The sequence below is a fragment of the Homarus americanus genome, unplaced genomic scaffold, assembly GCF_018991925.1.
Source record: "Homarus americanus isolate GMGI-L3 unplaced genomic scaffold, GMGI_Hamer_2.0 scaffold24319, whole genome shotgun sequence".
Classification (NCBI taxonomy): domain Eukaryota; kingdom Metazoa; phylum Arthropoda; class Malacostraca; order Decapoda; family Nephropidae; genus Homarus; species Homarus americanus.
This window is the reverse complement of record NW_024732443.1, coordinates 222,373-248,282: the sequence shown is the minus strand read 5'-3', so window position 1 is coordinate 248,282 and position 25,910 is coordinate 222,373. Positions and strand designations below refer to the sequence as shown.

Below are 25,910 nucleotides of genomic sequence, written 5' to 3'. Positions count from 1 at the left end.
CAACAACACAGTCAGCAACATAATGCACGTCTCAACCAAGACAACACCACCTTCCTCCAGTACCAACACTGGATAGACCAACCACCCGAACGGCTAGTAAGTTGGTAAGTGGTGAACAGGATAAACAATTGGCATCAACAAACAACACAAGCCAATTATCTCATTTGCTGATGGGGTTGTCCTCCAGCCCCCCTCATTACAACACCACTGACCTCCCTCTCTAGCATAACTAATTACCCCCCTCGTAATTAAACACCCAACTCCCCTCGTCATCACCCCAGTCTATATTGCCATCTCACTATCACCCCCAACCTACACTCCCACCCCACCACCTCCCCAGCCTAACCAAACTCCCACCCATATACTAGTCATCCCTAGACACCCTCACCCTACACCCTCACTCTACACCCTCTTTGGTAACCATCTTGGTCGTTCACACTCCCAACCACCAACATTATAATTTCACAAATGAGATAAATTAAGGTTGTAAAAACGTGACCTTAACTTTCTGAATTATGGAGATATTTATCCATCTTATTAACGACTAGACTTGTTAAGATAAGATAACAAAACACACACACACACACACACACACACACACACACACACACACACACACACACACACATACCTCTCATCGAGAATAACCGGCTACAATGTCTAATAAACAGACAGTTGGGAGGCATAAATTAGTTTTTATCGTGTCGTAACGTACTAGCGTGTGTCTATAACGTAACATTAAGAGCTGAGTAATGCAGCGGCCAAGGGTGTTTTCTGCATAAATGTCCGGAAGGTATGACTCGGGTGAGTGTCCCCGAGGAATTATTGAAAAGAAATGTCCTGGACGATTAATTGAATATATATGCCTAGTAGAAATTATTCAAAAAATCTCTTTCGTAGTTCTTAGCTGTATTTTATATGGAAACAAATTATAGATATTTTCTGATCGGTATTTCTCATGACCTGGCCCTCAGTGTCAGTTATTATACTAGGTTTACAACAGAGAGTTAAGTATAGGTACATCATCCTTAGTTATTGTCTAGTGAACCAATCAAGTTCACTTACTGTCAGTCATTGAGGCCCGGTAATACACAACAGTGGTGAAGATATTGTGGTTGAGTAAGGTCCTCACTCACCCAGACTTATGGCTCCCTGGTTGATGACCCTGGCAGCTGAGACACCAAACTCCTCAGCAAAAGCCACAATAAACATGAGCCTCTAACCTAACCTGTACCCGGGAGGTGTTGGCTACCTGCTGTACACTGGCCCAGCTCACCTTCCCCTCCAACACCTTCCACCTTCCCCCCATCACACTCACACTACTCTACAACCACTACCCCAGTACACACACTCATCCTACCCCCACCCCCACACACACCCACACACATACACTCATTCTACCCCTCCCCATCACACACACACTCATTCTACCCCGTCACATTCACGTCTGGCTGAGTTACAACACGATAAATTTTGGGATGAGATAAGCGTCACAAGAAGCGGCCTGACAAGATTACCTTCATTAGTTTGATTGGTGGCCTCGTGTTTTGAGCATCCCTCCGGTGTCCCGCGCCCTCTCCTACCTCTACAATGATCAAATTTACACCTGGACACAAACTTTAAGAGACTGGAATATAACTTGCTGTGGAATGTCTTTGTAAACCGGAAATATACCTCAAGAAACTGTAAACTACCTGGGGACTGTTTTTGTAACACGGAAATATACTTCAAGAAACTGTAAACTACTTGGGGACCGTTTTTGTAACCCGGAAATATACTTCAAGAAACTGTAAATTATCTTGCTGTGGACTCTGTAACCTGGAAATATACCCTAAGAAACTGTAAACTTGTTGTGGATTGTTTTTGTAACCCGGAAATAAACTTCAAGAGACTGAAGAAAAAAAAATGGCCGCGAGCTGGAGGGCAGATGCACAGAGGTTCTTACGGAGAATATTATTCGTAAATAAAACCATAGGACAGCATCTAACATCCTAAAATGACGACACAATCATACTAACACTATACAATGTTCACTATACAATGTTCACTATACAATGTTCACTATAAACATTCCAAATCATTTTCTGCACTAAGGTCTATCAAGTGAAGTCTCATTAAAAAAGAAATTTATTTAATTTTTGCGTTTTATTTTATTCAGCCAGTGAGGTAGTTTCTTACGGTGCCTGGCGGTGTGAGTCCAACCCCTGGCTAGACCTCCACACGGGTCAACGCTCCAGGAAACGGTCGAGGAAGGGAGGAGACGCAGGGACTTTGTTGATTTTTGGTGTGTGTGTGTGTGTGTGTGTCTGTCTGTCTGTCTGTCTGTGTCTGTCTGTCTGTCTGTCTGTGTGTGTGTGTGTGTGTGTAGATACAATTTTCTTAATAAAACCCTATACCTAATATACATAAATGTTACTGCATCACTTACCAGATGCCTTATCAACCTCTTGTGTACGACACCTTAAGCCCCCCCCCCTGAGTAATATATAATCCTACTGCAGGGAATACATCACGGTCTTCAAAGGACAACTATCGTTTTTAAGTGATTAACTCATAACCAGGACCCCGTTATACCGTAACCATGAACCACGGGGCTATGATAATGAAAGAAGGTTAATGGAGGAGAGAAAAACGGCTTAGAAGCTGAAGAATCGAAGAGAGTCAGGTAGAAGTTGCTGGGGTGACCGGTCGCCTTCCTTAGTGAGTACGAGTCATTGTATAGATGCACGAATATATTATAATAGGGACTGGTTAGACTTACCGCTAACAAGAGTCGTTTGGAGCTTGTTTAAATTATCGCGTGTGTTGACTATGTGTTGCTTCGATAATCTACGTCCTCAATACACCACAGCATGATATCTAGACTATCCCTGAACCTGGACCTAACACAAGCCCGCCAGCTAGCGACACACACTATATACCCTGGCTCATCCCTGCCCACCTTCACCTTCGCTCTCAGGTGAGGATCATGTGGCTATGGTCGTGGGTCAGTGGACAATAATGGAGGTGATTGAATCCAAGCAATAAACTGATTTTTGTTGGCAGTGATGTGTGGTAGAGCTTAGACACGAAACTACGACCACTGACCCTTACACAGCCGCCAACACCACGTATTACCACCACCAGAGACGGTACACCACGTACTACCACCACCAGAGACGGTACACAACGTACTACCACCACCAGAGACGGTACACAACGTACTACCACCACCAGAGACGGTACACCACGTACTACCACCACCGTACACAACGTACTACCACCACCAGAGACGGTACACCACCATACTACTACCACCACCAGAGACGGTACACCACGTATTACCACCACCACCAGAGACGGTACACAACGTACTACCACCACCAGAGACGGTACACAACGTACTACCACCACCAGAGACGGTACACCACGTACTAAGACCGCCTGTGACAGTAGAGCGGAATTAAAACTACAGAATACCGAGGTGAGTGTGAGCGTGGGTACAGACACCAGGACTCTCAGCAGCCAACTTTTGTGTGGGTCGCACCTTGAGTGTACTTGAGCTGTGCCTGAGAGTCTTTCACGAGTTATGACCTTTGGCAGGTGACGCATTGTTCCCCCCGGAGACCTTCCCGCCACTCTCTCATTCTGCCTTCCGGGTAGGTCACTCCTCACATCTTACAGTACAGTAGTTCTGCTAATTTACGACTACGTGCTGGGATAACACCCATGGGAGCTTCACTAATTCACAGGTTTATATATACTGACTAAAACTGCGTCTTATGGCATTCACGAAAATTACAAACTTATAAAACAATAGTGACTATTACCTGGCACGCAAACCTTCACAAGAAAGATTTATACACACAGCAACAGGTAAAAATGTGTACAATAAAAGAACGGGTTAAAAAAATCCTGAACAATGTTTGGGTCGCTTACACAACAAATAGTATAGGGAGAGACAAAAAAGAAAGCCTAGAAAAGTGTAGGACGGTAGACTATAACCCTCACTGTTTTATGTGAGGGGAGGACAAGTAGCGATACTCTCAGTAATGTCTATCTTCCATTGTTCGTGCTGCATTGTGATGTCTACTGCATGAGAAAAGATTAGGTCCTTTGCTTCACAAAAGGCAGTGTCTGTTGTACGATGGTGTTAATATCTGTCGCATGATAACTCCAATGTCTGTGTAATTATGAGGACAAACAGACATAATCCAGTACAGTCTGTAATACCGACGTAATTGCATGCGTGATTAACTGCAGTAATTCTTACAGTAATGATACAGTATACAGATTCTCAAAGGTCCGTACAGTTATAAATAATCCTCGTACGTAAAGATGTAGGAACGCACTTAACTGATCCAATTAAACCAAACCACAAAAATAAACTCCAAGAAACAGCGTCAAAATTTCTGAGACAACCTTCACTAGATACGGTCACTTAACACCAGTTACCAAACAAAAGATTAAAATACACGACCTTTGGTACACTTACGAGGAACACTACTCACCACACGAGCGTCGGAGACTGTGGACTGGTCAGTGGTCATGTACAAACACAGAGCCAACGCCTTGTACGGTCATATATTAAACAAACATAACTCACACAAGCTTAAGGTGTAATTATCATAGTTCCACCGTCACGCCACTACTACTGTACCCAGTTAAAACCTTCAATACCAAAAACTAACATTACACTGTTAATATACGCTGTTAAGGCTGTGAACTACCAATTAAAATTCGAACAAAACACACTTGGTATAGTTAGTCCAAGGTTAATATAGAGGTCTATATTGACCTAGAGTTAGTCAAGACATTGCCAATACCATTTAATAAAAACTACGTAAATAAAAAAAATAATAATAATCATGACTTTTAAATTACCAAATAAAACATTAACACGATACACCTAGTTTAGACTGTAAATTACGACCAATTAAATCAACGCAATTATTCGACACCATCAAGATCGTGTAAGACATTAACTAAAAGCTTTACCATCGCGTTATCAAGACAGAGTTAGCACACAGAGTGGCATCCAAATTTACCTTAACCAGTGACCAATATCTCTAAATCTCTTACGGTTTTCTTAGCATTTATACCACAAGTCAAATTTATCCAAAATCAACAGATTCAGCCTTTGTGAACTTCCATTTAGCCAATAGACACAAGCATTAGACCTCTGACCTTTAACTGTGACCTAGTAAGTAAAAAAAAATCACCCCAGTAACTTTTTGGGATGTGACCTTGACCTCTGACCTTACTTCATTCCATGTCATAGATACAATCCTACAAGGTCACACATATCTGGTACGGCACAGCACATGACTTCAAGACACCACAGCACATAACATTCACACATACCTAGTCATTATAGCGCACGCACGCACGCACGCACACGCACGCACGCACGCACGCACACGCGCGCACACACACACACACACTATAGTCAAGTCCCGGGGATGGGGGAGAGAAGAATGTGGGAGGAGGAGGAGAAGGAGAGGGAACAGCTGTGATATGCAAATGTGTGGTTCAGCTTTAACGTTAACAAAGCCACCACAACAGACAGCCAATGCCGCCAGTATTGGTTTCCATCAGGGGGGGGGGGTGTCCAGCGCCAAGTGCCGCCCACAATGGTACTGTTCAAAACCATCAACGGTGCAGATACAGTACGGTACAGCATGTGAGTAAAGGTACAGGTAAACGGTACAACACAACCACTAAACAACGGTTCTGTTTGTTTATTACTCAAGTTTTCTGGTGAACAACAGAACAACAACAGTAATGAACACCAACAGAACGACAAGAGCAATGAACACCAACAGTATTGAACACCTACAGAACACCAACAGTAATGAACACCAACAGAACACCAACAGTAATGAACACCAACAGAACAACAACAGTAATGAACACCAACAGTCAGAGTACTAGCACTTCTCTCCCTCAATGTTATGCACTACGACAATCATCCTCGCCTTTCATTAACATATTCATGTTGTCCTGATGAGGAAACTCCACAAATTTCCATAAAAGAAAAACTTGAACTTTTTCTTTCCCAGAAAAACAACAACAAATATTATTTTGGATTTAGAATAAAATGTTTGTAATAATAATAATAATAATAATAATAAATTCTTAAGCTGATGTCACAAATATTGTTTGTTTACCAGTTCGTTTTACTTATTTTCATCGTTTCATGGAAAGTTTTCATAAGTCTAAGTAATATGTCACTTAAAAAATTCGAAACTGTCAGACATTCCTGGCTACTGTCATCAGTGTGCCAGGATGAGCGACCTATCAGACAGGTGTAGGTAGTCTACCATGGTTACTATGTTAAGCCTCTACACGTGAGGTCACAGCCTCAGGGAACACAGGTTACAGACACTGACACAAGATTAGTACGGTAGGTGGGGAGGCTGGCGGGGGAGTGAGAAACCGTGAACGTTCATTCCTACGTCATTAGGAATGTGAGAGTGGGGCCACTGAGGAAGAGATGGTTGTCGTTATCACTGGTGACTTCTTACTGACATCATCTTCCATCTGGATTAGACACAAGGATTCAGGAACACTGTTCTGTAGCCTGCAACTTCTCACAGGTACAGCAATATTGGTTTACATTAATCCGCTTATACTGAATCTGACGAAAATCCTTTCTGTAACTCGGCAGTTTGTGTGTGTGATGGGGTACCGTGTGATGGGGTGCCGTGTGATGGGGTGCCGTGTGATGGGGTGCCGTGTGATGGGGTACCGTGTGATGGGGTACCGTGTGATGGGGTGCCGTGTGTGTTGGAATACCAGGTGTGTTGGAATACCAGGTGTGTTGGAGTACCAGGTGTGTTGGAATACCAGGTGTGTTGGAATACCAGGTGTGATGGGGTGTCGTGTGTGTTGGAATACCAGGTGTGTTGGAGTACCAGGTGTGTTGGAATACCAGGTGTGTTGGAGTACCAGGTGTGTTGGAATACCAGGTGTGTTGGAGTACCAGGTGTGTTGGAGTATCATATGAGTTGGAAAACCATGTGTGTTGGAGTACTGTACACTGGATTTGCTACAAGTTAACACGATTGTAATCGAGTAAATCAAAATGTAATCACCCCATGTCTGGAGTCAATTAGGATTGAGCTACTTTAAAGTAGGCTTCTTATGATCCTTCCCCACCCTTTGTAAGTTTGGTATCACACACAGTTAGTTGCCCGTACTGATACAAAAGACAGGTTTAAGAGAGCACTTATCCTTCATACAAGTACATTATCTATATATAACCGTACGTAGGTATAATTACGAACACATTCACACAGCAGAAACAAACATCAAGTTAAAACAGGATGTATATAACAAAAACAACATCTAACAACGGTGTCACATAAAAAAAAGGCCAATGAATGTATAACTGAACTAGACAGTGAAAATAAGAGAAAAATATGCCCCGACACGTAGAGTGGGCGGCTGGATCTATACAATAATAAACTGTGGCTCGGCGTCTCATCATAAATAAGGTCCACACATCGATCCTCAGGTTCCCAAAAGCAGGAGCTGCCCCACCTCCCGGCGAGAACGTCTGCGAACAATATTGACACTTCCGCCAGGGCGTCGTTAGTACCAGTTCTCTCCGGCGTGGCGGTATGAGGGCCGCTATACTGCCTGTCATTAATGATCTGCCTGGCACCAGCTTAATGTGTCGCTTTTCTATTAGCCCTGAGGCTCAGACGCCACCTCACTTTACACACACCTGGGTGTTGTTCCTTCCCTCCCGCTGACGTTACTTGACGGTCATCAACCTCTAATTTGCGCTTTACCAACGCAGATTTTATTCAGTCATTAGGTTTTATCTGAAATTTACCTGACTTCGATTCCGGGTATGTTCCTACCTAGCTGCCCGGGTAAACAGCCTGATCAACCTGGCTGTTACTGTGAGCATACTCTACCACGTATGGTGTTACATGGAGTGGTGTGTCCAGGGATTACGTCCAAGAACCAACAGAAGCAGTGAACCAGGAGTATAGAACCATCAGCAAGAATTTAGAACTCACACCAGGAGTAAAGAACCCACACCAGGAGTACAGAACCCACACCAGGAGTAAAGAACCCACACCAAGAGTAAAGAACCCACACCAGGAGTAACCCACACCACCACCCCACAGAGTAAGAACCCAGAACCCACCACCCAGGGTAAGAGAGTAAAGAACCCACACCAGAGTAAAGAGTACCCACACCAAGTATACAGAACCCACACCAAGAGTACAGAACCCACACCAGGAGTAAAGAACCCACACCAAGAGTAAAGAACCCACACCAAGAGTAAAGAACCCACGTGCGTGACGTGATTCTCTCCTCCGCTATAAGCAGACATGTACCTATAACCCTCACCCAGGCTCCTAAGTTCTCCAGGTCAGCTGAGGACGCGTTGGGTCTCCCTTGATGCGCTCCCACCCACTTCCCTCCCTCACGTGGATTACTCCAGAGAAGTAAATTACCTTTTAAGACCCAATTCCTATTCAAAGTACGCCAGGCTAAGAGGTTCTGAACAATCTCTCCTCTTGAGCATCAGTCAGGCTTCCTGCAAATGGGAATTTCTTGATAAAATTTTGATTTTTTTCATAAAATTCCAGATTTCCCGTCTTATATTGCTCAAGAAAAATATAGTTTGGTTAACAAGGTTACAGATTTCTGGACAAAATGTCGACATCTTGATAAAATTTCGAATTTCTCGATAACTTTCCTAAATTCTTGTAAAAAAGAAAAAATCAGTTTTTCGTGAATTATATAAGGATATAAGAAAATTCCTGATTTCTTGAAAAATTATTAGATTTTTTTTTAAAAACTCGTCAATTTCTCGATAAAAAAAATCCCAGAGCCTCTGGAGAAAAAATCCGCAGGTTCGAATAAAATCTCGTGGTACTTTAACAAAATTTTCCCGTGAAGTATTTTTTCCTTCGTTTTCCTTTTTATTGGGAGAAGTTTTCCACTCAAGCTCCGCCTAAATCATTACACCATATTAATTTTCCTGCTAAGTAGATTCATCGTCGCAAACTTTCAACATGTTGTTAGAAAGAGCTTTCTCGCCCAACAATCGAACACTAGGGCTGTGTATATACTGTACGACGCAAGAGTAGTTGGTGTACCTTATGGTTCATACGTGTGTAAATTGAGCATGTTTGTAAAGTATGCAGGTGTGTAAACTGAGCATTTATGTAAAGTATGCATGTGTGTAAACTGAGCATTTATGTAAAGTATGCATGTGTGTAAACTGAGCATTTATGTAAAGTATGCATGTGTGTAAAATTGAGCAAGCAGGTGTGTGACCAATAAAGTATGCATGTGTAAAATGATAAGGGGAGCTACGAGGGAAGTGACAGAAAAAGGATGGATGATGTTCAACGATGGTAAATTTGCTTCCCCCCATACCTGTCCTCCACACCTACCTGTCCTCCACCAACCTTCCACACCAGTAACACAACACGGATAGTCTCTCTTGCGCGGTAAAAGTTAAAACCCTCAACGCTGTGAGAGCAAATAACCAACTTTCTTTCCCTCCCCAACATGTAGCGGCAATACTCGGCCAGCCACTGAGACTCCAGCCCGGAAACGCCTCGGAAACCACCTCAAGTACCCAAGAGTCCAGAAAATGGTTGCTGGGGAGGCTCTAAGTGGTTGCCGGGGGGAGCTTAAGTGGGTGGCGGCCGGGGGAGGGCCCAGGGAGGCAGGTCACCCAGGCAGGTCAAGGAGAGAGAGGGTGGGGGTGGGGAGAGGATCTGCGTCACCTCTTAAATACGGAGCCCTTAACGGTAGCCCTCTGAGCTGGCTGGAGTCTTGGTGGACAAAAATGTTGATAGGAAGACACTGTGAAGTAATAAATATATGAAGCACTAAAATCATAAGTAACAACCTCCCTCCTACACAAACTTGATCCTCGTCTTAAACTCAAATTCCCTACAAATGGAGAGGAATTATTACCTTGGGGTAGAAAATCATCCAACTTATACCATAACATTAAAAAACCCAACCATTATTAACTAACAGTACATATAGGGAATATCACTCATGAGAACTATAGTCTTTTTCTTGTGGGTAATACTCGTTCCTCCTCAACAGAACCCAATCAACTTTCATTCGACAAATCACCCTGAAACAAACACAAACTCAATCAATATTTTATTAGGAATATCCATGGAGAATATTCCTCATGACTCACCAATTCTTTTCTTAGGGTCATATTCCTTCCTCTATAAACAGACCCACGAGCTCCTGGTAAGATCATATCATCCTCGAGGCGACAACTCAACAAGAGCTACACACAAAGGCTCTAGCCATCTCCTGGCCAGGGTATGGAGGGAATATTGAGACGTGAATTCTTTTCTTGGGCTGAAATTCACAAGATGTAGCCTTAGGAAGTCGAGAAATTATCCTTCCCTCCAATGGAAAAGGAGGGAGGGAGGGACGGAGAAAAGGATAGGTAAATGAGGGAATGTAAGGGACCAAGGGGGGATGGAAGGAGACAAGGAAGGGTGAAAGATGTAATGGGAGGGACAAAGAGAGGAGGGAAGGAGAGAAAGGGGTGACACACACACACACTTGAGTTCCTTACAACTAGAGTAACCCAGTGGAAGGCACGACCACGACGCCAGCACGAACTATTTATAGCGCCAGACGAATATGCACCGGCCTTCTGTTTGCAGTTGCTCTCTTTAACAGACTGGACATAAGACCCACTCCTCGTCACCTTGTGCGTGAGTGCCTCCTCAGGTCACTGCCGCCACCGTACACTCGCACTACCAAGTCTTACAGATTCATGAACCGGAAACTACTACTCAACGCAATAACCTAAACCTCTCGCAGAATGAACTAAAACAAAATAAAAAGTGTTGAATAATTTGACAAAGTGATATTTATATTACATATGACTTTTCTTATTCACATACAAGACTAGTTCATGTTAATATACGTCATCAGTGGAATGGGTCATCCTCCTGCTAACATGACGATCACCAAAACGAGTAAGTTCTTTCCAGTAACTATAAATGTTTTGTATATGAAGTTTTAATGAACCGTCTGAAGTAGAACTGGAGTTATTACAGGGAAAAGAAGTTTCACCGTTGTGTATCAGTGAGGTGCAACAGCGGGCGGGAAACAGTGAAGCGGAGAGCCCCTGGAGGCCGCCACACTCTGGACCCCTGGCCAGGTGTACGGCCTCGGCCAGGTTGTGTGTCACTGTCAAAGGGTGTGTAGAGACCTGTTCTCTGTTATGGCAATATCCTCAACTACTTTTATTTTCCTTTCTGTATACTGTCACCCTACAAAATAAACAGGGTCGTTGGAGGCCTCCCTGTGCCCCTACAAAACAAGAGGAGGTCGGCGGGCGGAGCGTTACTGTCCACAATATATTCAGGGCAGGACACTTTTGTCGCGTCAATATCCCGGGGCCAGACAGCTAACCCTTCCCGTCCGAGGGTAGTTGCCCTACAGAGCTTCGGGGAACAGCGTAAACGATATACTGAAAGGGGAATGGCCTCTGTGGCCCGGCAAATGAAACCCGTTTGTGCCAGCCGGAAATACACAGCGAGACTACTGCTCCACCATTATGGGGGTGCACCTCTGTCCAGTGGAAACATTTCTTTATTTCCTTATACCCTAGTGTTTGAGCCCTTGTGAAACCCATGTAGCTTAAATATATTCCTGTATAACTTACATATTTAATTTAATTCTTGAAGTCTTCGTAAAGCAAGACACATACACACTATATATATATATATATATATATATATATATATATATATATATATATATATATATATATATATATATATATATATATATTTTTTTTCATTAGCCCAATAAAGCACGCGGACTACACAGGTAAATCAACACCTTAGGGATTCGAACCCACGTCCCACGAGCCTGGTGGTCCAGAGGTTAGCGTTCCTGGTCACAGTCATTGGATCGAGGGCCGGGTTCGAATCCTGGCGGGTTGAGGTGTTGATTGTGTGTATATATATATTTATATATATATATATATATATATATATATATATATATATATATATATATATATATATATATATATATATATATATATATATATATATATATATATATATATATATATATATATATATATATATTTATATATATATTAGCTCGGCATTTAATTTTTACTATATGAACTCGTGTATTATATCCATAAAAATTCTAAGTTTTTGAGTCTCAAATAATGTGTACACCAGTAAGAACGGGAAGAAAGGGGAGTAAAATAGTGTGGCCTAGTAAGACGAAGCAGAAGACAAGAAAAAGGTGTGGGTGAGTCACAAGAACAGTCCCCTAATGCCTGCTGGTGTGACCTGTTGACGCTAGGCGGGATAAACAACACGCGCCCGCACAGTTTTACGAGGCAAAAGAACACTAAGTTTTGTTTTCGACCCATAAAACAGTTTTATCGGCAATAAGTCCAAAAATATCTGGCACATAACAGTCCCGGGAATGACCTAAAACTCCACTTTTTTCCCCCCACTCAGTACAGGAAGGTGATGTAGAGCCGAGACCATAATTCCCTGGACACTTAGCAATATTGGCATCTACTTGTGGGTCATATACATCGGTTTAGGTCGCGATAACAATAAAAGAAACATTAATCTACAATGCAAAGACAAATGGGAGTAAACAAACAGATCTTATACCCTCAATCTCCACTCCCCAACACGACCCTCAACTCGATGCCAAATTGCTAAAAATCTCGATAGAATTTTGTCCGTCATTTGTACATAACTTAAATGGTTTAACATATCTTAAGACTGTACCGACGGTGATATTTCTTCAATGTCAATTCACATAAACATAAAGTACAGAAAAATAAATAATGTCCTCGTGTTAACCCGGTCAACCTCTGGAGTTTAAACCACTGTGACGCTGGATAGGAAAATTTACGAGGAAAAATTTGTTTTACGCATCACTTCTTGAGTTACCCCTAGGCATCATGGATCTTCCTCCTAAGTCCATTACCAGACGATAAATATTACTGAATAGTTATGTTATTACTCTATAATCACCTTAATGTGAGGTGATGTGTTGTCCTAATTGTTTTACCTTATTTCTCTTGGTCACGGTTACTGCACACACAAAGTTGTTTTATCCTGGGTCTCAGTAAACTATGTATTGCGTCAACCACAATGTTATTAATAGATATGCAAATACCGTCGTTTACAGCAGGGCGTGTAATGGTCGGCGGACATTCTCTACCATCGTTTACGTGTTATTAAATAAAACTCTGGGATACACGACTGTAAACACTCCCAAGGCCTATATCCTGCACGACTTCCCCATAACATTAACTTTTAGTGCATAAAATTACCATAATATCATTGAGAACTACTGCACCAGCTTCTTCATCTAGGGAGTGTAGGAAGGTCATATACCGCGGTACACTAATTACTAATACACGGGTATACCTGTATCGGTCAACTACTTTACCAGGTAGTTAAGAGTGACACACTCCTTTACGGGTGTCTTAAAAATAACTATTACACTAAGGCCGTAATTCCAGCAGGTGTAGGAGGAGGCAGTTAGCAGTTATTCACTCGTGTTGTGAATTACGGCCGCGCTATAACAGCAGTCATTCACGGCACAAGACCATTGGTGGGGTGAAGCACGTAGAGGCAGGAGCGTTAACAGAACACACGTTACACCTGAGATACATTACGTCTAACTAAGGTTCAACACGCGACATTATTCCACAACGAGACGTAAGTTATCAATAATTCTCTATCACCCACAACGGCTATACTACAACTAGGCCATCGTTAATTTCGTTATTTTGTATAGAAATTTTCATAAGATTTACAATTTTCTGCTACGCTCCAGAAAATGAAACGGTGACGAACAGACAGAATCATCAAGCTCATCTCTCTCTATATCCCTCTCCATCACTACATTTGTCGAGCGGGGGATAATAAACTAGTGTCTGTTCCTTCTACCGCCCTCCTTCCCTTTCACCCCCCCCTTCCTACCTCCCCCCCCCTCCCCGCTACCTCCCCCTTTCTTCTATTTTACACATACGGAAATAAATTCATAATATAGACCCGCATCATTACATTTATATAAGCCTTAAATAAAACTGAGATCATGCTTAGAGATATAACCTTTATGGTAAAATGTTTCTCTCTCAATCAATTCATATTACTTCAGCGGACAATAACAACTACCCGAGGACTGTACAAGACACCACCAGCCACAGTACACAAATACGCTACTGCTGTATTCACTCTCCGGTCCTGCCCACCCACGTTTAAAGATCAACACCTCTATAATACACAATTATATCCCTATATTTACATGCATTCGGCAATAGTAATAAAAGGAGTAATAAAAGGAGGTGTGTAATCTGTGTAATAAGATTTTATAAAGTTGAAAATCATAGAACCGAACTTTTTATGGTCACGCGTCATGAGATACACACGTTGTCGACCAACTGCTCCAACAATGATGATTTTTATAATAGAATATCAAGAATTAACAGGAGTATACATCTGCATGTACTTCCTCGACGTGGCAGCTCTCTCTCTCTCTCTCTCTCTCTCTCTCTCTCTCTCTCTCTCTCTCACATCACGAACACGACCCATCTGGATACAACGACACTTTATGTGACCCCAAAAAGTTTTCCAGGAAATCCAAGACGAGAGAAATAACGGGAGGTATCCGTCTTGAGTGTGCAGGTGATGGCGTACATTATATCCCCTGCACCTGGCCGAGGTTCACCCCTCAACACAAAGACCAAGTGAACATCCTCTAAGAAAAATACGATATTTCCCCCACCATGAAAAGGGACGCCCGTAAAACCTGCAAGAGGACCCTTAACAACGACGTACAATGAAAGTCAGCGCCGGGGTGTACCGCTGTCATCCTCACCAGTACACAGATGAAAAATAAATAAAGAGAGAGAGAGAGAGAGAGAGAGAGAGAGAGAGAGACACACTAGACTAGGTTCTTAAACAGTGATATAGAATTAAACACGGGCCGCGATGTATATATATGTGTGTGTGTGTGTATATATATATATATATATATATATATATATATATATATATATATATATATATATATATATATATATATACCGTAGTATAAATAAAACTATGGAAGCTTAAGAGAGGACCCTTGAAGACCCATTAACACTGGTACACAACGGGACTGACAGCTCAGGGTTTAAACACTGACAAAAATCCGACAACCTGGAAGGTGACGACGACCACTGCCTCTTACACAAATATTACTGTAGACAGACACTTGAGTACAGAGGCAGAAGACATACCCCAAGTGTATCTCTGACAGAAGACGGAAGAATAATAGCGACTTATAACTCGTCCTCTGTCTCATGACATGAGAGACAAAAACAACACGGATATCTCTCAATACACGACGGGGATATCTCATCCTTAAAGATCAATAAACTCAATACAGAATATTGAGAACGTTCTTACTACTTGTGGCTGCCAATACCAGTGGCTTGCTGGAGACCCGAGACCCTGCATTATTTTACCAGATTATGTGTGTGTGTGTGTGTGTGTGTGTGTGTGTGTGTGTGTGTGTGTGCGATAAATTTACTAGTGATAAATCAATTGTCCATTAGTGAGTGCTGGACGGAAGTGTAGGGGTGAGGGGTTGTAGGGTGAGGGGTTGTAGGGGTGAGGGGTTGTAGGGGTGAGGGGTGTAGGGGTGAGGGGTTGTAGGGGTGAGGGGTTGTAGGGGTGAGGGGTTGTAGGGGTGAGGGGTTGTAGGGTGAGGGGTTGTAGGGGTGAGGGGTTGTAGGGGTGAGGAGTTAGGAGGAGGAGTTAGGGTGAGGAGTTGTAGGGGAGGAGTTGTAGGAGTGAGTCGGTGTAGGAACGAGGGGGTGAGGGGTTACTTATTAAGGTTGGAGAGGCTGATGGGGTGAGGGGGTGAGAGGTATGAGGGAGGAATGGTGGGGTGAAGGGGTGGGTGTAGTGGTAGGGGTAATAGAGGGAGGAGAGTTGCTGTGTGATGATGTGAAGAGGAGATTTGAACAGTTGGGGTGTGTGAGGATGTTGAGGGATGTGGGGTGTGTTGAGGGATGTGGGGGTGGTGTTGAGGGATGTGGGTGTGTTGGAGGGATGGGGGTGTGTTGGGGATGTGGGGTGTGTTGAGGGATGTGGGGGTGTGTTGAGGGATGGAGGTGTTGAGGGATGTGGGGTGTGTTGAGGGATGTGGGGGTGTGTTGAGGGATGTGGGGTGTGTTGAGGGATGTGGGGTGTGTTGAGGGATGTGGGGTGTGTTGAGGGATGTGGGGGTGTGTGTTGGAGGGATGGGGGTGTGTTGAGGGATGTGGGGTGTGTTGAGGGATGTGGGGTGTGTTGAGGGATGTGGGGGTGTGTTGAGGGATGTGTGAGGATGTTGAGGGATGGGGTGTGTTGAGGGATGTGGGGGTGTGTTGAAGGGTGTGTTGAGGGATGTGGGGGTGTGTTGAAGGGTGTGTTGAGGGGCTGTGGGTGTGTGTTGAAGGCTTGGGAGTGGGGGAGTGAGGGAGGGGTGTTGGTGTGGGGTGGAAGAGTTGGGTGCTCTAAGTCGATACTTAGGAGGACTGGTGGGGAGGGGTGAAATATCTCCCCCGCTGCATATCTGAAACAGGGAGAGAGAGAGAGGGGGGGAGGTGAAGCAAGGTAAGGTGTGAGGGGATGAGTGGGGAGGGGGGGGTGGAGGTGAAGCAAGGTAAGGTGTGAGGGATGAGTGGAGAGGGGGGGTGGGAGGTGAAGCAAGGTAAGGTGTGAGGGATGAGTGAGAGGGGGGTGGGAGGTGAAGCAAGGTAAGGTGTGAGGGGATGAGTGGGGAGGGGGGTGGGAGGTGAAGCAAGGTAAGGTGTGAGGGGATGAGGGGAGGGGGATCCATGAGCACCCTCCTGGCGCCACTACCTCGCACTCACAACTCACAAGAAATGGACGTGAACCTTAAAATCAGCCGAGTCTTAATTACAGCCACGCCACAACGGTCCTGGCTGGTCGACGAAGAGGTATCGACTTTAAAAATTATATTCGCCAAGTCACGTCTCCCCCAACCAAGGTAATTCTCCCACGAGTCACCGGTAACGCCTCGATTTATGGCGGAGTGGAGTGATGACGGTACACGGGAGGCGAGGGAGGAGATAAATAACCTAATCTAACCTAATTTAATTGAACTAACTTAACTTTAATCACGAGGACAATAAAGTTCTGCTCTCGTACCGTAAACCACACCGTATTAATTATCGTTCAGAGACGGCGCCACACAAGCTGCTGATCGGCGGGGGGTGGTGATGGTGTGACAGGTGGAGGGGGCGGCCCGTCCAGTCCTCCACTCACTCCCTACACACCCTAACTCATCCTGACCTCTCCACCTCTCCCCTTATTCCCTAAATAATCATACCTCTCTGCTTCCTCCTCTACTTCTTTCTCACTCTTCCCCTTTCTTTTCAATCATCACGCCCCTTCTCATTTTACCTTCCCTACTTATCTTTCCTTCCCCTACCTCCTCTCCTCAATCTATCCCTACCTCGTCCCTCCTTCCACCTCCCCTCCCCCATCTCTCTCGGCACACAATCCGCAAGCACTATCGATTCCCTCCTGCCCACCTGCTGCTGCTGCACGCTCTGTTGTGCTGCACTGCTCTTGATGACCTTGTGATTCACTCTTTCATCCTGCACTGCTGCACCCGGGGCCGTTATTACACTTATAATGTATACAGCCTTAACAACATCAACCTAGAGAAGTCGACTTGTGAAAGAGACCTAGGGGTACTTAAAGCCCGGACCTACGGCCTAGAAAACAGTGCGTTAATGTTCGAAATAAGGCAAACATAGTATTGGTTTTATATCTAGAAGTGTAAGTAACAAGAGTGCAGAGGTCTTATTGCAACTATATCTTGCGCTAGTTAGGCCGCACCTCGATTATGCGGTTCAGTTCTGGTGCCCTATTATAGAATGGATATAAATTCACTAGAGTCGGTGCAGCGAAGAATGACAAAAATGATTCCAGGACTTAGAAACCTTCCATATCAGGATAGGTTAAAGAAACTTAACTTGCATTCCTAGAAAGACGAAGAGTGCGGGAGATATGATAGAAGTATTTAAGTGGGTGAAAGGAATCAATAAAGGGATATAGATAAAGTTCTTATAATATCCGAGCAGGATAGGACTGGAGCAACGGATTCAAGTTGGATAAGTTTAGGTTTAGGAGGAGATAGGAAGAAACTGGTTCACAAATAGGGTGGTGGACGAGTGGAACAAGCTTAGCAACTTTGTAGTAAGTGCGGGAACTCTGGAAAGTTTCAAAAGGAGGCTAGATAGATTCATGGATGATAGAGAGTGGTAGTAACTCTCGACAGGAGCTGCCATGCACAGGCCAACCGGCCTATTGCAGACTCCTTATTTTCTTATGTTCTTGTACACGGAACTGCTGTTACAATTGTACAGTACACGGGACTTATTTCACACTGTTGTACACGGGGTTGTTGTTACAATATTGTATAAGGGGCTGTTGTTACGGGTCCATGACAAAAACCCCACCGGACAAAATCCCCTAGGACAAAAACCACAGGACAAAATCCCCACCGGGCAAAAACCCCACCGGACAAAAACCCCTAGGACAAAACCCCTCTACTGGAACCTAACCTAACTTCACGTTAAATGAAATTTGTATGAAAAATAGAAACAAGCTATCTAGCTTCCGACTGTATTCAAAGACTGTTTAAGGAAAACTGAATTAGTGCACAAGTGAACAAGGTTTTTATACGGTTCGCCTCATGGTACCAAGCGTCATTAAACAGACCTGAGAGACCAGAGATTGTGAGGTCACGGGTCCCCTGAGGTCCCAAAAAGTGAGGACAGTAATGGTAAGATATATCAAAGTGGATTTGTAAGACAATTATTGAAAATTTTAAACAAGTGGTTTATTTATTACTATGTGGGGTTTTTGTCCGGTAGGGGTGGGGATTTTGTCCGGTGGGGTTTTTGTTTGGTGGGGATTTTGCCCTAAGGGATTTTGTCCGGTGGGATTTTTGTCCGTATCCCGTTGATACAGTGCTGTAGTATCATGCTGCACACCTTCCCTGGTAATGGTACCATGCTGCACACCTTTTTCCTGGTAATGGTACCATGCTGCACACCTTTCCTGGTAATGGTACCATGCTGCACACCTTTTTCCTGGTAATGGTACCATGCTGCACACCTTTCCTGGTAATGGTACCATGCTGCACACCTTTTTCCTGGTAATGGTACCATGCTGCACACCTTCCTGGTAATGCACCATGCTGCACACCTTCCTGGTAATGGTACCATGCTGCACACCTTTTTCCTGGTAATGGTACCATGCTGCACACCTTTTTCCTGGTAATGGTACCATGCTGCACACCTTTCCCGATAATGGCACCATGCTGCACACCTTTCCTGGTAATGGCACCATGCTGCACACCTTTCCTGGTAATGGTACCATGCTGCAGCCCGGTAACACCACACTACACGCTCAGTTCTCAGAATCAGGTGTTCGAGGAAACATTATGACATATAACACCAACCGGAAAACTCTGGTGACTTAAATATGTCTGGTCACGACAATAACAATAACAATATTGTTGGGTGTAACATAACCTGCCAGGGCATGTTTGAGGGGTCCTGCAGCATGACTGTACAGGTAATCCGACTGTTTGAAGAAGCAGTTTAGTTTATTTGTGTAACAGGCAATTAACAGTTTATACAAGGAGTTTTATAACAAATAGTGATTAATAACAACAAGTACTACAACAACAACAACAACAACAACAATAATAATAATGATAAACATCAAAGCCTGACCCTGTGAGCCAGCTTTTAGGTTAACGACCCTCAGGTACCTGAAAATTAAGAAACTACCCCAAAATCGTACGAATTACCTTCGTGTTCCTAATTGTAAGTTCACTCGCATGCAACAACTTAATCTTAGTGACACCGAGGTTAGCAGGGTACACATGTGGTCAGGACCTACATGTATACTCGTAGAGGTAATCATTGGAGAGGATCAAAGAGTATTATGAAGTGGGTCTTGTTAGCGACTCGTATAGTAGCTCAATAAAAAAGTGAATTTCCTTTTATAATTAAGATTGGTTAAATTAGTTTCGAATATTGAAGTCTCTGACAATGTGATATCCTATGACCACGTGATCTGACATGACAACCGTGATCTGATATAATCACGTGAACTGTTATTAATCAAGGGTGGGGGGGAGGGTGTTTTAAATATATGTCCTATCCTTCCTCCTCCGCCTCCTCACTTAGACAATAAGAGGCGCGGTACGGTTGAGGGAGACGGTGGGGTAAGGCGGCAGAGGTGCGTGGGAGGGTGCTAGTAGTCTAGGGTGTGGCGAGGGAGGAAGGTGAGTGGAGTGTGGGGGGTAGTGTGGGAGTAAGGTGTAAGGTGGGGGTGGTGGTGAGGGAGTAAGGTGGGGGTGGTGGTAGGAGTAAGGTGGGGGGGTAGTGGTGAGGGAGTAAGGTGGGGGTGGTGGTGAGGGAGTAAGGTGGGGTGTGGTGGAGGGAGTAAGGTGGTGGTGGTGAGGGAGTAAGGTGGGGGTGGTGATGAGGGCTTGGCCACTGTGAGTAATGGCTACCACACGGTAATAATTACTTGGCCTGCGCTGTTCGGTCATGCAGGGCCCTGCCTGTGTAACCTCGTCTCTCATTAACCTTAAACCCATTTCTCAGGACCAGTCACAAATAAAACACACACACACACACACACGAGGTCCTTGTCTCAGGCTCATGACTCTGAATCAGGGTCTGTACTTTTATTGGCTCGGACGATGAATATTCTTCGAGAGTAGAGACGTAAGAACCTACCACACTTACTGACCTAAGCCAAAAAAAAAATCCAAAATGGTTCCTAAATTACACTGAGACTCTACCTTACTTGGATACATTCACTGAGCACAACATAGGAGGCAAACTCACAGTAGAGAGACCTTGTTTATCCTCAACTATTTTGTTTTCATACCTGTGACCGTCGCGGGGCGCCCATGGCCTAGTCTCCCTGTAACAATTAAGGGACTGTGTTCAGTAGAGAGTGAACGAAGAGTGTGTTCAGTAGAGAGAATGAACGGAGAGTGTGTTCAGTAGAGAGTGAACGAAGAGTGTGTTCAGTAGAGAGAATGAACGAAGAGTGTGTTCAGTAGAGAGTGAACGAAGAGTGTGTTCAGTAGAGAGTGAACGAAGAGTGTGTTCAGTAGAGAGTGAACGGAGAGTATGTTCAATAAAGTTAGTACAAAGTTTGATCAAATAGTGTGTGGGTGTAAATTGTGTTCGTTTGCAAGTGTGATAGGAAAATGTTTTCAACAAGTGAAGCAAAAAAGGTTATGACGAGAGAGTGGGAGTACAGAGTGCGTCCATTGAGACCGAGTGTAAAGTGTGTTGAATCAAACCCGGAGTACATAGTGGGAGTGGACGGGCTGGTGATGATGTGAGTGCGTGGGTGAGGTGGTAGTGAGGGAGGCGTGGGTGAGGTGGTAGTGAGGAGGCGTGGGCGAGGTGGTAGTGAGGAGGCGTGGGTGAGGTGGTAGTGAGGGAGGCGTGTGAGGTGGTAGGAGGGAGGTGCGTGGGTGAGGTGGTAGTGAGGGAGGCGGGTGAGGTGGTAGTGAGGAGGCGTGGGTGAGGTGGTAGTGAGGGAGTGCGTGGGTGAGGTGGTAGTGAGGAGGCGTGGGTGAGGTGGAGTGAGGGAGTGCGTGGGTGAGGTGGGTGGGGGGTGGGTGGGTGGTGTGAGGGAGGCGTGGGTGGGTGGTGTGAGGGAGGCGTGGGTGGGGTGGTGTGGTGGGTGGTGTGGGGGCGTGGGTGAGGGTGGTAGTGGGGAGTGCGTGGGTGAGGGGTGGTGGAGGGGAGGCGTGGTGAGGTGGTAGTGAGGGAGGCGTGGGCGAGGTGGTAGTGAGGGAGGCGTGGGTGAGGGTGGTAGTGAGGGGAGGCAGGGTGAGGTGGTAGTGAGGGAGGCGGGTGGGTGGTAGGAGGGAGGCGTGGGTGAGGTGGTAGTGAGGGAGGCGTGGGTGAGGGGTGGTAGTGAGGGAGGCGTGGGTGAGGTGGTAGTGAGGGAGGGGGTGAGGTGGAGGAGGGGGCGGGGTGAGGTGGTAGTGAGGGAGCGTGGGTGAGGTGGTAGTGAGGGAGGCGTGGGTGAGGTGGTGGTGAGGGAGGCGTGGGTGAGGTGGTGGGAGGGAGGCGTGGGTGAGGTGGTAGTGAGGAGGCGTGGGGAGGTGGTGAGGAGGCGTGGTGAGGTGGTAGTGAGGGAGGCGTGGGTGAGGTGGTAGTGAGGGAGTGCGTGAGGTGGTGAGTGAGGGAGTGCGTGGGTGAGGTGGTAGGAGGAGGCGTGGGTGAGGGGAGTGGGGGGCGTGGGTGAGGGGTGGTAGTGAGGGAGGGTGGGTGGGTGGGAGGGAGGCGGGCGAGGTGGTAGTGAGGAGGCGGGGGTGGTGGTGTGGGAGGCGTGGGTGAGGTGGAAGTGAGGGAGGTGGGGGTGTGAGGAGGCGGGGTGAGGGTGTGTGAGGGAGTGTGGTGGGTGGTGGTGAGGAGTGCGTGGGTGAGGTGGTAGTGAGGGAGGCGTGGGTGAGGTGGGTAGTGAGGGAGGCGTGGGTGAGGTGGTAGGGGAGGAGGGTGGGTAGTGAGGGAAGGGGGTGGGAGGTGGGAGGGAGGTGTGGGGTGAGGTGGTAGGAGGGAGGCGGGTGGGGTGGTAGTGGGGGAGGCGTGGGTGAGGTGGTAGTGAGGGGAGGCGTGGGCGAGGTGGTGTGAGGGGTGGGTGAGGTGGTGGGGAGGGGGTGGGTGAGGTGGTAGTGAGGGAGGGTGGGTGAGGTGGTGTGGGAGGCGTGGGTGAGGTGGGAGTGAGGGGTGCGTGGGTGAGGTGGAAGTCAGGAGGCGTGGGTGAGTAGTGAGGAGGCGGGTGAGGTGGTAGGAGGAGGCGTGGGTGAGGTGAAGTGGGGAGGCGTGGCAGCATGATGGATAACCTGCGCCAGCCAGCCGACAACACTTCTGTATTCACTCCCACATCCATCTTTCTCTCTTATCTTGCTCGGTTCGACAAGTTCGCCACTCACTAGTTCGCCATCCATCAATTCGCCACTCACTAGTTCACCAGCCATCAAAGTATTCGCCACTCACTGGTTCGCCATCCATCAATTCGCCACTCACAAATCCACCATCAAAGTATTCGCCACTCACTAGTTCAACATCCATCAATTCGCCACTCACACGTTCACCATCCATCAATTCGCCACTCACTAGTTCACCATCAATCAATCCGCCACCACACGTTCACCATCCATCAATTCGCCACCACTAGTTCACCATCCATCAAATCGCCACTCACTTGTTCAACATCCACCACCACTCACACCACCCTCAAAGTATTCGCCACTCACTTGTTCAACATCCACCACCTGCCACTCACAAATTCACCCTCAAAGTATTCGCACTCACTAGTTCAACATCCATCAATTCGCCACTCACAGTTCACCATCCATCAATTTGCCACCACTAGTTCACCATCCATCAAATCGCCACTCACTAGTTCAACATCCATCAATTCGCCACTCACCACCATCCATCAATTCGCCACCACTAGTTCACCATCCATCAACGCCACCACTTGTTCAACATCCACCAATCGCCACTACAAATTCACCTCAAAGTATTCGCCATCACTCACCATCAATCAATTCGCCACTCACTTGTTCAACATCCACCAATTCGCCACCACAACACCCTCAAAGTATTCGCCACTCACTTGTGTCAAATTGTCTATAATCCATTTTCTTTTTACCAAATTATCATTATATCCAGCCGGGTTATTTCTGAAAGGTATATAATCATCTTTCACCTCTATAATGACAAAAAAAAAACTCGATTCAAACTATAATTACCATAATTATATACTATCCTCGCGTCGGGTTATATTTCTGACATGTAATTATAATTTTCTGCCATTGAGGTTTATGAGTATTATAGCGGCCATCTTTAGCGGCCATCTTTCTTTTTCTCTACCTCGTCATCATTCTCGCGTCGGAGTTATTATCTGTAAAAGGTAAATATAATTATCTATCATTAAGGAGGTTGACGGAGTAATTCAGGAAGATGGTAATATGACAAGAGGAAGAACTCCACCTTCGCCTCCCCTCTGCCTTCATTGGCCGGTGTCAACATAACAAAATCCACCCACAGATGGACTTCCTCCCACTGAAGACTCTCCACGCACTGAAAGACTCCACCCACGCACCGGACTCTCCCACAGACTCTGCCGCAGAAGCTCCACCCAAAGACTCCTCCCACGCACTGAAAGACTCCTCCCACGCACTGAAAGACTCCCACCCACGCACCGAAAGACTCCCACCCACGCACCGAAAGACTCCCTCCCACGCACCGAAAAGACTCCTCCCACGCACTGAAAGACTCCCCCCCCACGCACCGAAAGACTCTCCCACGCACCGAAAGACTCCACCCACAGATGGACTTCCTCCCACGCACTGAAAGACTCCCTCCCACGCACCGAAAGACTCCCTCCCACGCACCGAAAGACTCCCTGCCACGCACCGAAAGACTCCACCCACGCACCGAAAGACTCCCTGCCACGCACTGAAAGACTCCCTCCCACGCACCGAAAGACTCCCTCCCACGCACCGAAAGACTCCCAACTACTTAACATGGTCAGCTGCATTAAGCCCGGGGCTCAAAATGCCATGAACGAATTACTAACTTGTTCAATTACAATACAGGGATTCCAGCACGACCCTGATGATATACAGCAAACCTGTAATAACCAGTATACAGTATAGGAACACACGCACACACACACACACACACACACACACACACACACACGGTATAAACCAATTAAGACAGGTAATAATGTTCATGTGACACAAAATTTATAACATCCCCTTGGAGCTATTTCTGGTGTGTGTGTTTGTTTATTTATTTATTTATTTATTTATTTATTTATTTATTTATATTAACGGTTTATTGAAAGAGCTTGGCAGCCAGAAGGCTGAAAATATACAGTTACATATTTGGGGAATGGGTTTCGAATTACAAATAATATACAAGTAACATAAGTGATACAAATAAGATATATAATAACTAGATGGGGAAAAGCTCAAACTACAGTTCATTTCAACATAGTGACAGTGTAGGAGCAGTGTTTACTGGGAGTGAATACACTGATTTATTACATGTTATTGATAATTTTACAATGGTTGGGACTGGGCTGTTCTTATAGCGATCAGTTCGTGCACGTATGGGCTGGATGCGGTTGTGGTGTCGAACAGCAATTCTCGGGCTAGGGATCTCAGGTGGTAGTAGGAGCCGGTGTCGAGGATGGTGTAGAAGCTTCTTACCAAATTTGCAGATGAGGTCGTGGTGATGGTCAGTGAGAGTCGAAAGGGTCAGTGTGTTGAGCGCTTCTTGATATGTGGAGTAGGAAGGGGAGAGAATAATCTTGCATGCCCTCTTTTGCACTTTTTCTAGGTGTTTACGTTGTGTGTGTGTGTGTGTGTGTGTGTGTGGATAAGGATCTTGGTACATATGAGGCACGACACTATCAACAGAAACCTCTCGTAAAACAATAATAATACTGAAGGAGGAGAAATAAAAAGAAAATACGAATGGGAGAGAGAAAAAAGAATGATAATGGAGGAATGAGGAGAAAACAAGACCACTGTGAGCTGATGCGAATGCAAAAACTAAACCAAACAGCCACGACGACACCGACCACGACGACACCAACCACGACGACACCGACAACGACGACACCAACCACGATGACACCGACAACGACGACACCAACCACGATGACACCAACCACGACGACACCAACCACGATGACACCGACAACGACGACACCAACCACGACGACACCGACAACGGCGACACCGACCACGACGACACCAACCAAGACGACCCCTAA

At 45.6% G+C, this 25,910-nt stretch overlaps 1 protein-coding gene across 1 annotated transcript; it reads left to right on the top strand.

Annotated features, from left to right (window-relative positions):
* Nucleotides 1-2,852: 2,852 nt before the first annotated feature.
* On the top strand, nt 2,853-25,910 carry LOC121868874 (otolith matrix protein OMM-64-like). The gene is made up of 4 exons (XM_042369865.1): nt 2,853-2,959; nt 7,941-8,099; nt 11,018-11,200; nt 25,700-25,910. The coding sequence occupies exons 1-4, from the start codon at nt 2,853-2,855 to the stop codon at nt 25,908-25,910; spliced, it is 660 nt and encodes a 219-aa protein (XP_042225799.1).